The 12,214-nt window shown below is 49.4% G+C and overlaps 1 protein-coding gene across 1 annotated transcript in view; it reads right to left on the bottom strand.

Moving 5' to 3' along the window:
- Positions 1 to 11,662, bottom strand: part of LOC119449027 (uncharacterized) — a 59,467-nt gene extending 47,805 nt beyond the window's left edge. Inside the window, exons 1-2 of the mRNA XM_037712224.2 lie at positions 11,412 to 11,662; positions 10,606 to 10,882 (exon numbers count right to left, since the gene is read on the bottom strand). Coding sequence (XP_037568152.1) covers positions 10,606 to 10,882; positions 11,412 to 11,544 — 410 coding nt within the window. The 5' untranslated portion in view covers positions 11,545 to 11,662. The remainder of the gene's footprint in view (positions 1 to 10,605; positions 10,883 to 11,411) is intronic.
- Between the last annotated feature and the right edge of the window lie 552 nt (positions 11,663 to 12,214).

Here is a 12,214-nt window from a genome sequence, read left to right as displayed (position 1 = left end):
GCTGTTACCTAATCTCGTCGGGTTTTGGGGGAGAATGATGAGTTGGAGGATGAGTTGGAGCTCGGGAGCTCGAGCTTCGACAGCTCGCTCGAGCTCCCGGCCTTTGGGGGTGTCTGTTCGGTAACCCCAGCTGGTGTGAGGGGCATTGAAGTCCCCAAGAAGCAGTTGTCGATCCTGGGTGCTGGAGTGACCCTTGACGCACCGATTGAGTGCCTTAAAGTCGCCCTTTTTTTCTTTAGGTGGGCTATACACATTCGTGATTATGGTTCCTGATTTGCTATGCTTCTGCGGTAGTATTGTTACGATTTGGTGGTTGATGCTGCTAGTCGCCAGATAATCTATACTGGTTGCTATGTCCTTGAGCACCATCGTCGCAACCTTAGGGTAATCTGGGTGGGATATCGTGTAGTAACCAGTTAATTTGACCGGCTTGTTACCGATCTCTTGCAAACAAATGACATCTGGTTTGACTGGCGCAGTGTTAATGTATTGCCGTAGAGCAGCCGCCCTTTTGTGGAAGGTGCGGCAGTTCCATTGCCAGACTTCGAGATATTTGTGGTGTGCTCGCCTTTTACTCGCCATGAATAGTGCTCTCGCTGTCCGAGGAAGGTATGGGTTTCGGACGGCGGCTAGACTGAGCACCCGGGCTGGTGCTGGCTCGCTTACGAACCGCAGTCCTTACACTGGCGACAGATTCATCGACATAAGTTCTTAGGCTTTGTAATTCTGCGTACATCTGCTGCTGAAAATTTTGCATAGTTTGTAGTTGTCACACTACTTGTTGGAGTGTGCCCTCCATGGTATTAGGCGTCGTTATAACCTTCACAGGCGAGCCTGCTTTTTTAGTATGTGCTGTTTTGTTCGGTTCAGTGCCGCTGCTAGCTTTGAGGGAGGACAACTCTCGTTTGATTTCTGCCAGGCTCTCGCGGATAGGCTTGTTTTCGTTAATGATTTTTTGATATGCGGGATTTTCTGTTACAGGAGCAGTAGGAGAAACGACTCGTGCCCAGCTTACCGTGCTATCTTGTGGCGCTTGCTTGATCGCAGTGCCGGGAGCCCCAGATTTAGGTTTCTTGGGTGATTGTGATGAGGTGGGTTATTCTTTCATTAGAGTTATTTGGTGTCCGCGATCTAAATCGACGGCGAGTCCCTGGTAGCTCTGGCCAGGGATTCGATGTGGATTCTTCATCGTCGGAACTTAACCAACGTTGGCGTTGAGGTGGCTTCGTAGAGGTGTCCTTCCGGGTATTCCAGTGAACGCCAGCCCTCGGAGGTCTGTTGCTTTGGGGTTTGAAACGTTTTTTGCAACTTTGGTCTCCTGTCATGAGACCCTCGCCACAGGCTGCACACTTGGAAGCGCACTCGTGTCCGTCTACAGGGTCCTGTTGTCCACATGTATGACAAACTGGAGTGCCTGGCTGGGGACAGACGTCCGATCGGTGACCCATTTGGTGGCACACTTTACACACTTAAGTGGTGACCTTGTAGGGGTAGCAAGCAAGTTCTCCGCCGTTGTAGTAAACGTACCGCGGCGTTTTCCGTCAAAAAAGGTGATAACGGCCGTTTTAGTGTTACGGAACATGCGTGCTTGGAGAATTTCGACCCCTTGCGTGCGAATGCGCAGATTTGCTTTTAGTGCTTCAGGCGTCGTGTGCGGGTCCAAGCCATGAATGACACCCTTGGTTGTCCCTTCACTTGTCCAACGGCTACATAGGCGTTGGCCGAGTGAGGCCGGCCGTTGATGCTTAGCGTTATAATGCGTCTAACGAAGTCCGCCACTGTCTGGTGCGGCGTGGACACGATAAAGATGTTGGAGCCTGGCTTGATTCTGAGCAAAAATTGCTCACCTGATATTTGCCCGCCGCATGCAGCAAACACGGCGTCCAGCAGTAGTGGACTAGTCAGGTTCTTGACCGGTAGCCCCAGATGCGGTCGCACCACTATATTGAAGTCGTCTTTCAGGAGTGGCGGTAACCACCTGTAGGCTGGTTTGCGTTTAGATTTTCCGGTTGCTTAACCAACAGAAGCTTCTTGGTGCTTCAAGGTCCCCGAATATTCCGGTGGTTTGGTCTTCTCTTTCGCAATGGCTTTTGCTGCCGAAGCGTGAGGACCGTCTGCCAGCCCCCATCCATTTGACTTTGGCTCCCTGTACCGGCGTTCTGATCACTGGGTCCTCTTGGTGCTGGGAGGTTGTGAGCAGCGGAGTCTTGAAAATCCATGTTATCAAATTCTTGGCGTAGCGTGTCCGTCAACCGCGAGGGTCCGGGACGCGCGGTTACGTCGGGGGCTTGATTTGCAAGAGCCATCGAGCGCGCGTTCGCCGCACACTCTGGCGTTCCTGCGGCCGCCTACGTGGCGGCTTTGGTCTTAGCGAGCTCGCACGAAATGAAGGCACGTTTGAGCTTGTGAAACAATACGTTCCGGTCACTCACGGCTGTGGGTAGTTTCAGTCGATGCGGGACCACTTCACAGATCCGTGATGATCGTGGAAACCAGTCGCACAAACAATTTTCCACCAAATAGCAGGAAAATTCACGGAGCACATGTGGACACGACAGTGCTCGTCGACGCCGCAAGCGTCATCTCACGCCAAGAATGTGAACTGCACTAAGCATTGTCGTTGCCTTCCAGTTGTACATAATATATAAAGAGTGCTTTTCGAAGTGTTCTGTAATAAAGACTGTCCTTACTAGTCTGTTTAACTAAAACGTAGACGTGCCGTGTACGGTGCTCAGGCGCACCATTTGTCTCTGGCTGCTGAGGCCAATTTTATTAAAAGAAGTTAATTAATTTCACGTCACCAAGGGTCGCGGGAACTGTGGTCTGTTGGCTGGTCTTTCGCCATTTTGGTCCCCACAATTAACCCGCCAATTTAGCTGGCGGCGGCAAGTACCCTTACAAAGGCTGTCACCACCCTAAAGCGGCGTTGCATGTAGGCTCCCTATGAACCGCAGATAAGCCGCCATGTTTTGAACGTATGGGTTTATATGGAAGCTTCGCTACCAGGTGTATTTACCTTGGGTAGGCTCTCTAATCCGCCTTTTGCATGTCCCGAGTACGCATGCGCTGTACCCTATCGGCGAGTGCCGAAAACGTTTTGTACGGCGTCGTTGTTCGTGCAGCTGACGACGCACGCGTATGCAGCGTAGCCGTCGAGCACGCGAACTCTTTATTGTCGGCGCTGTGCCGGTCGACGACGCGGTATTTGCGTCGTATTTCGGTGGAAACTTCAGCTGTTCACAGCGATGTTCGGTTAACGTCCGGTACATCACAATATTGCCGACACGACACCCGGATGTCGGTCAGAAGTCGACCTCACGCCGGCGCCAACGCTCGGCCGGCTGTAGTTGTGATCTGTGCCAGTGGGACATCTATATTGTCGTACAAGTATATGACGAAGAAGGGACCGACGACGTTACCGACGACAGCGAGTTATCGTAGTGTGATAAGCTTTCGTGCCGACGACGCCGACAAAACCAGTGTGCTGATCGCCGTGCGAGCGGCCGCCGAGTGACAATGTCGCACCGACAACGTGAATATCGCCGCCAGTGCGCTCGTGTATGTATTTATTGACGCTCAAATTGAGTCGAAACGTACTTCCGACGCTGATATGCACGATTTCCAGCCCTTTACAGCCCTACACATCCAAGTTTGAGGTGGTGTCGATCTCGTTCAGGCAGCTTCATTATAGGGCTAACACAGCCTACGAGTTCGTCCGCTACCGGCGGACCAGAAATATAGAATAAGCAAGTACGACGAAGGAAACTGCTTATATAGTTCGGTACAGACCTTACCGACTTGAAGTGAACCACTCTTAGCATAGTACGATGCACACACACAGAGTGGGAAGCGGCGACACGGCGCAGTGCTAATACCGCGGTACAGGCACCGTTCTTGAACGAAGGCTGTCGGTCGCAGTCGCTGGCGCTTCCATGAACGAAGTGCAACTACGGATATGCTGCCAGATTTAGTAGTTACCGAAAACACAGTTTGCGTCTTATGCTAAACAGGCAACAAGTGATGGCCCTTTCGATACTGCATCGTAAGCAACAACACCGCTCGTTTCCACGCGAGTACGGCGGGCATCGGCATTTTCGCGTGCCAGTGCGGCTAGGTGGTCGTTGTCGCCGTTTTCAATGTGCCCGTGAAGTTCATGCCTTCTCGTCTCCATGTGATCGCTTCTGATATGTGCATGATAAGTGTTCATATATGCTTTGAACATTTCCTCATTATTTCGTGTGAGCAGTGCACGGTTTCTACTGTACTTGAAGCGAACAGCGAGCGGTGGCCGTACGCGTGCCGATGTAAACAAATGCGCCGTTCTTGCGTTGCATAAATACTCTGGGCGCAGTGTCGCCCCTTCAAAGAGCTATGGCCACTGTGGTCAATACTCAGCTATAAAAGCACTTTTTATCACCCTATTAGCGTACGTTCAGCGCAGGTCTAGCAGTGGCAAATGCGTGAACTCGGCTGCTATATACGATATGGCTAACCTCCGCTGAGCGGAATCGACTCCAGCTTAAACTTGATGTGGGCAGCTGGCGAGTGCTCACATTCGTGCATTTCAACTTCCGAAGCATGTGTGGACTCATATTCGGCACGAATGAATATGAATAACAGGAATACAAGCGTAGGCGCTGTGCCAATCGCGTTACGGTGCGATGTATTCGTTCAGAGGCACATCGCACGGTGACTGGTTTTGTCGGCGTAGCTGCACGAAATCCCGTCATCATATTTCGCCGACTTGCGGTTGTAAGTCCCACCAGAGTCATTGCCGGCCTAGGCATCCTGTCCAACAAGAGGCCACTCACACAAAACGAAAATTACAACGACTGACAAATGCACGAACCTATTTCAGCTCGCTTCTTGCAGCGTGCCTCAGCTACCGCGGGGCCCCGACGCCGTACATATTGTTTCTCGCGGAGCCCGCCAAGGTGCGCCATAGCGCAATGCAAAAGGCGGATTCTGTTTGTTCAGTGGTCGTTGGCTTTCGACTTTAATTCAGTTTGCATGGAACAAAGCTTCGCGTTCAACCATCTTCCTTTGAGAAAGGGTGTTTGATTTTTTCTGGTATGTTTCTTGTAAGCAACAGTCATAAACGCATGCCTAAATTTCCTATATTCCCATGTCTCGTGCATGGTATATTACAATCACTACCATATTTGCTGCCCTTATAGATGCCCAGGATGCCAGCCATATTTTCTACAGAATTACTCAGTAATAGAACAAATTGTACCTTTATGTATTCACCGGTGCAATTAAACGTCGCCAAGAGCGCAATATCTTTAATAGAGAGAGAGAAGAACTTTATTTATTTCCGGCAGATTGCTGGGCTGGGTTCCCACCTAGGAGCCAGCGGAGAGACCGTGTCTCCCGGCAGCTTCCTCGGCCTGCTGGATAGCCCACAGTTGCTGGTCCAGGCCTGAACTGAGCAGCGCAGTCCCCCAACGCGCCCGAAGGCCCTCATTGGAGGCCGCGACCCCAGTATTGCTGATTAATGCTGGACATGCCCATAGGATGTGATCTAGTGTGGCTCTGGTGTTACAATACTGGCATAGATTGGTTGTATATAATTCGGGGTATATATGGTTCATGATGACAGGGTTCGTGTATGTTCGTGTTTGTAGCTGCCGCCATTGAACGGACTGGGCCCTATTGAGCTTGGGGTGAGGTGGTGGATACTCACGCCTTTGCATTCGATAATGTTGAGTAATGTCACAGAATTTAGTGAGCCGATCGTCCCATTCCCACACCACCGCGGAGGTGTCCGTTCGAGTGGCTGCTTCTTCGAACCCGGCTCGGAACGTGAGACCTCGAACCACGTTGTGCGCCACCTCGTTTGGACTGAACTCCGGCTGATCAAGAGGTGTGTGGGCTGGGATCCAGAGGATTTGTACGCATTTGTCTGCCTCATAAGTTTTGCCTGTATTAAGGATCCGCAATGCCTCAGGGGAGATTCTGCCGTTGGCGTAGTTTCGCACGGCCGTTTGAGAGTCGCTGATGATGTACGAGGCATTGGTGTGAGCTATCGCCAGCGCGATAGCCACTTCCTCCGCCGTTTCTACGTGTCTTGTGGCGATTGATGCGCTTGCTTTGCATTGATGTGTGTGGTCTACGACCGCAGCTACGAAGCGGTGACGGTCCCGATAGCGTGCTGCATCGACAAAGACCGCTTCCTCGTTGTGACCGAAAATCTTAGTCATAGCTTTGGCTCTACTGACGCGTCTGCCCTCGTTGTGTTCGGGGTGCATGTTCTTGGGTATCGGTGGAACTGTGAGTTTAGTTCGGATATCGCGTGGTATGTCATGTTTGTCGCCGTGTTGGGTGTGGTAAGAGATGCCGAGATTCTCGAGTATCTGGCGGCCTGACTTAGTCTTGGCCAATCGCTCGTATTGTGATATTTGTTGCGCCTCGATAAGCTCCTCGAGGGTATTGTGTAATCCCAGTTTAAGAAGGAGGTCTGTGCTGGCGTGTTGCGGCAATCCTAGTGCTTGTTTATGTATTCGCCTAATGAGGCTGTTGAGTTTTGCTTTTTCTGCGACGAACCATCGGTGATAGGCTGCCGCATACGTGATCTGGCTGAGTACGAATGATTGGATGAGGCGGAGGATGCTAGACTCTTTCATGCCTTTGTGTTTATTGGTGATGCGTTTAATAAGGCGCATCGTGTTCGATACTTTTGCGTCAATGTTGCGAACTGTCTCGCCGTTTGTGCCCTTACTCTCGATGATCAGTCCTAACACCTTAATTTTATCCACGGTTGGTATGATGTGACCGTCGCTTGTCGTGAGTGTTATATCGGCGTGTGTTTGTGCTTGGTGATGTTTGGGTGGTCGGCCCTTGAGTGTAGGGCGATATAGCAGTAGCTCGGATTTCTCCGCCGAACAGGATAGTCCTGTCCCTTGCAGATACCGTTCTACTGTGTGAATAGCCTCCTGTAATATTTGTTCTGTGAATCCATCACTGCCCTCGCATACCCAGAGGGTGATATCGTCGGCATAAAGAGTGTGATGGAGTCCGGGGATTTTCTGAAGTTGTGACGGAAGGCCTAGGAGGGCGAGGTTGAACAGCATCGGAGATATCACGGAACCCTGCGGGGTGCCCACGCTTCCCATGGTTATCTCGGACGATGTGAGCGCTCCTACGGTGATGGTGGCTGTTCTGTCCGTTAGAAATGCTCTGATATAATTGTACGTGCGAAGGCCCAAGTTTAGGGTGTTGATCTGATTTAGGATGGTGCTGTGTGTGACGTTATCAAAGGCCTTCTTAAGATCTAGGCCGAGAATGGCCTTAGTGGAGCGGCCTGTGCAGTCTATGATGTGGTGTTTCAGCTGCAGCATGGTATCCTGGGTCGAGAGATGCCTACGGAAGCCGATCATGGTGTATGGAAATAGGTCATTGTCCTCTAGGTAATTTGTTAGTCTATCCAGGAACATGTGCTCCATCAATTTGCCCATGCACGACGTTAAGGAGATGGGCCTAAGATTGTTAGTATTTAGTGGTTTGCCTGGTTTAGGAATGAGGATCACCTGGGCCTTTTTCCACTGCGGGGGCAAGCTGCCGGTAGTCCAGCATTGGTTAATGTATTCTGTGAGTTGCGTGATTGACTCGTCGTCAAGATTACGTAGTGTCTTGTAGGTAATGGTGTCGGGACCTGGGCAGATTTGGAGTTAAGTTTGTGCAGGGTGGCGCGGATATCCGCCTCGGTGAATTCCTCGTCTAGGGTGGTGTTGGACTGGCCTGCGTAGTCTGGGTGCTGCTGAGGAGGAACCTGAGAGATGTATTTGAGCTCTACCTCCCTAAGGAAATCCTCCTCTGTGCCCTTGTACGCGTGTATGAGTTTGTTTATGGTTTGTCGGTGGGCAGATTTGTTGTCTTCTGGGTCGAGTAGGAATCTGAGAAAGCGCCACGTTTTACCTAAACTTAATTGCCCGTCCATTGCATTGCAGGTTTCTTCCCAATGTTGTCGGCATAGCTGTGTATAGCCCTTAAGCATTATTCTTTAAATGTGAAGCAAATAAATTCCTTGCTTACTGCAATTGCGAATTTAGGAAGAAGTAATTCCACCTATCTGAGAAAGCGGGCCGAACTCTGTAGAGTTCCGAGTTGGCGTTCCACATATGGCTTACAGTATCTCAACAATAATTTTCTAGCGCTTATAAATAAATTTCATATATTGGGCAAAGATATTTCACTATTGAAAATATATGATTTGGCGGCATATTCAATTAGGTCATTTATTTACTTATGAATGTACTAATTATTTTCAATGCATTATCAAGGTAACTTATGTGACAGCCTGTATTTTCTTTTTTATTGCTTTAAGGCTTAAAGCCTTGTTAAACTTGTAACCCCACGTTATTGCCATTGCTTGGGTCTTGCTGATAAATTTGCAATGCACACCTTATAAATTTACGCGTTTATCAATGTACATGTATCTGAGGTGTTTATTGTTGTGTGTGTTGACAAGCTGCGCGTCTTACTTACGCCTGTATTGTATTTTGTTTAGCAATTTCTTTTTGCGACTGTATGTTCTGCTGCCCTCCCTCGCTGTCATATGTTGTCAGGGAGTTGAGGGTTCTCGAGCAGTCTTTTTGCGGCTTTTCGTCGCCCTCCTCCATTGTTCGATTTAATATAAAGCCTCAATTATTCAAGTAATAACCGCCTCATGGAGTAATTTATATCAAGTTTTATAATTGTGCTATCTGCCACTGGCAATTTAAAAAAAGTTGGTGCAGATAAATAAAGACATCCTACATATATCGTCAAGAGCACTATTTAAACAAGCAAACATTGCTAGGATTCCTATGCCTATGTTACCAACGAATGGATAGGCAAAAAAAGGGAGATTATCGCTATCTCGCGGATTGGCGTGGTGACTGCGTGACGTCCATACGTAAGACTAACTCTCTGTGGAGCCCGACGTTAAACACTTTCGTGCTACAATGTGTAGCCCTATGTACAACGGTCGCATTAGAAATGTGGCTAGGCACCTGTGGTACTAGGAAGCACCTAAGAAATTGTTGTACCGTCACCTCGCGGAGCTTCGACATTACGTTTTTGCATCAGCATGCATAGTAAATACGGAACGTGACGGCACAAGAGTGGTCGAACTGCACGGCGTAAGATTAACAACGCTACGATACGGAAGCCTTCGTCAACGCAGGAGTACAGCGATAATGAAATCGTCTGCATCGTCATTTACACCGTTTGCTGCCATCTGTTTTGCCGCTTTTGATATCGAGTTGCCTCAGTGTTTACTCGCCTCACTCCGTTGAAAGGACCACCGGTGCCACTACTACCGATAAAAAAAAAAGTTCACTTCAGGGTGGCCCTCACAATGCTAAATTTTTATTACATGGCAGTGAGCAACACTAAAGCGCCCAAGTAGCTATATGTTGCATAAACGAAATACAGTAACTTGGCTTAGGCTTGCCTCTGCGTTGAGGCGGTGCCGTATGTCGCCTTCATATATGGTGTGGCCGCGAAGCTAGACCTGTCATCCCTCTGCTAGAGCTTCAAGCACAGTGCGATCAGACATGCTTTCTAGCATGTGTCAAATAAAATAGACGTGACCATGGTACGTACGCAGCTTGAAGTTTTCTCAACTGGCCATCACAATTACACAGTTGTGTTTCGAAGCAGGCATAGGTGACAGCGACGGGTCGAACAAGCGGCGGTGTCCGCTTTTTTCTCATCCCATGCAGCGCAAGGTAGCGAACATTCTGCGTCGTGCCGCCGCTTCCCTTCGTACGCGCGAACTTCATCGTGATAGCTCGCTCCATGCAGCTGAGGTGTCATTCCTATGCAATTTATTTTCGCTGACCTTCGTTTGTTCCAGACTTGTCTCCGATTGCGTGATACGAAAATATAAACTAGCTTTCATAGGGCGAGGCACACACACTAGAATCAAGAATTCTGCTGAACGATATTTTTCCCCTGTATTTGTTTTTCTGGGGATTTACGTGCCAAAACAAGTGCCGATTATGAGGCAGGCCGTAGTGGAGGGCGCCGAATTAATTTTGACCACTTGGGGTTCTTTAACGCGCACTACAACGCAAACACACGGGCGCTTTTACATTTAGCCTCCATCGAAATGCAGCGGGGATTCGATCCCGTGACCTCGTGCTCAGCAGTGGAACGCCGTATCCCATGAGCCCCCACGGCGGGTATTTTTCCCCAGCCATGTGCATCCTCTTCGTGCTTGCGTTCTGCGCCACAGCACTTGTTTTCTTCGTCCAATGCCTAGGAGAGGCCACTACGAGTTGTCGGGAGAATGCTATCGGCAGGAGTACTGCCCAAATGCCGTTATTTTTGTGTGCCGCAGCGAAACAGCGATACTGTGCAGAGGCAGGCCTTTGAGTGCACCAGTGAATAATTACAGGCGGAAGCTGCAAAATAGTACGAATTAAAAAGTACGATTCAGTGACGATTACAAAAAAAGGCAGTAAAGTGTCTTGAGTGCACGGGGGTACTAAAAGAAGGATGCCGGCAAGAAGACGCGGTGGAAAGACACTTTATTTCACGAAAACAATCATGGTAATGACGATGACAACGGCGAATGAACATTTACAAGATCAGCACCGTGGAAGGCTGGAAAGTGGCTAGGCACGTTCGCCGCGTATGCGTCGTGCTAGTTGTATATCTTTCGGCATTATAGTGACGCGCTTAGCGTGAATCGCACACAAGTTGGAGTCTTCGAAGAGGCCCACAAGGTACGCTTCGCAGGCTTCCTGCAAGGCCTGCACGGCAGAACTTTGAAACCGCAGGTCGGTCTTGAAGTCTTGCGCTACTTCACGAACCAACCGCTGAAAGGGTAGCTTGCGGATAAGCATCTCGGTGGACTTCTGGTATCGCCGAATTTCACGCAGAGCCACTGTGCCTGCAAAAGAAAGCAAAGAAAAAAAAGAATGGCGCAGCGTTAGCGGAAGGAGGCCTTCAACTAAGAATGCACTGGCTGACGTGGTACTGGGAGCATAACAAATTTTCATGGAAGAAAGGAGCGCAGTGTCGACGTACAAAAAGCCACTTCCAGGCGCAGACCACTATTAGAGGCATGAAAGAAGCAGCAGCCAGCATGCACATTGTGTGGTACGGTGCAGTCACGAACGATCGCATACTTGACCACGCCATTGGCCATATTCTGGGCACATCTCATCCAAGGTCAGCTTTGCTTTACTGCACTGAGCTGCACAAGTTCAGAGCGTGTTGAAGCCATACTAGTAACGCATAATGCAAAATGCTTGTACATAATTTTCGGCATAGGTTAAGCAAACCCTGGTTAAAAGGGTTCCGAAGCCTTCCAGTAAGGAGTCCCTCGTAGCGTCAATGTCGCTGTGCAACGCGAGGCTCCAAATAATAAATGGGAGGAAGTTGCAAAAAAAAAAAAGAAAAACCGCAACCGAACTCACCAGGTCTGTAGCGATGCGGTTTTTTGACGCCACCAGTGGCAGGTGCTGCCTTACGGGCGGCCTTCGTTGCCAGTTGCTTGCGAGGTGCCTTTCCGCCGGTAGACTTGCGGGCGGTCTGCTTGGTACGAGCCATGGCGTGTTGCGACGTACCGTAGGCTTTCCGCGTAACCGACTGCGATTCAATACCACGTTGTCCGCCTTTTTATGGCCTCGACACGAGCATGCGCACTTGGATAGACATTAAGGTGGTCTTGTCAGCATGAGTCAGTTCTATTATTGGAACATTTCAAACCACTTGTGTTGGTGATTGCGGTGAACCCGGAAACCACGCCTGATAAGTGCGATTTATCATGTTCCATGCACAGCACACTGCACTGCCGCTTCGTTTTACAGGGCTCTTGACATGACTACTATGTACAGAACTGTCAAATAAGCGCCCATCAGCATTCTGTAATGCGCTGAATTCGCTTCTGTGCGCCTCTAGATTCTGTGACAGGACAAACAAAATTTCACAATGAAAACTGGCAAACAAAAAATAATGAACTTTGTCATTCACCGTTCGAGACTGCACAGGAGTTTATGAGGGACGTTATATTAGAGCTATCCGGCAAAATATTAACCAACGGGGCCTAATGCGCCAATAAATCACGTACACAGCGTTTTTCACTTCACCCGCTTCCATGAATAAACTTGAATAGGCAAACTTAGTCACACTAAGAAAAAGAAATACTGGGATTTGACGTGCGAGAGAGACAGGGAGAGATATAAAAGAAAGACAGGGACGTTAACGAGAGATTACCTCC

Source organism: Dermacentor silvarum, chromosome 4, assembly GCF_013339745.2.
Source record: "Dermacentor silvarum isolate Dsil-2018 chromosome 4, BIME_Dsil_1.4, whole genome shotgun sequence".
Classification (NCBI taxonomy): Eukaryota; Metazoa; Arthropoda; class Arachnida; order Ixodida; family Ixodidae; genus Dermacentor; species Dermacentor silvarum.
This window is presented reverse-complemented; position numbering and strand designations above follow the sequence as displayed.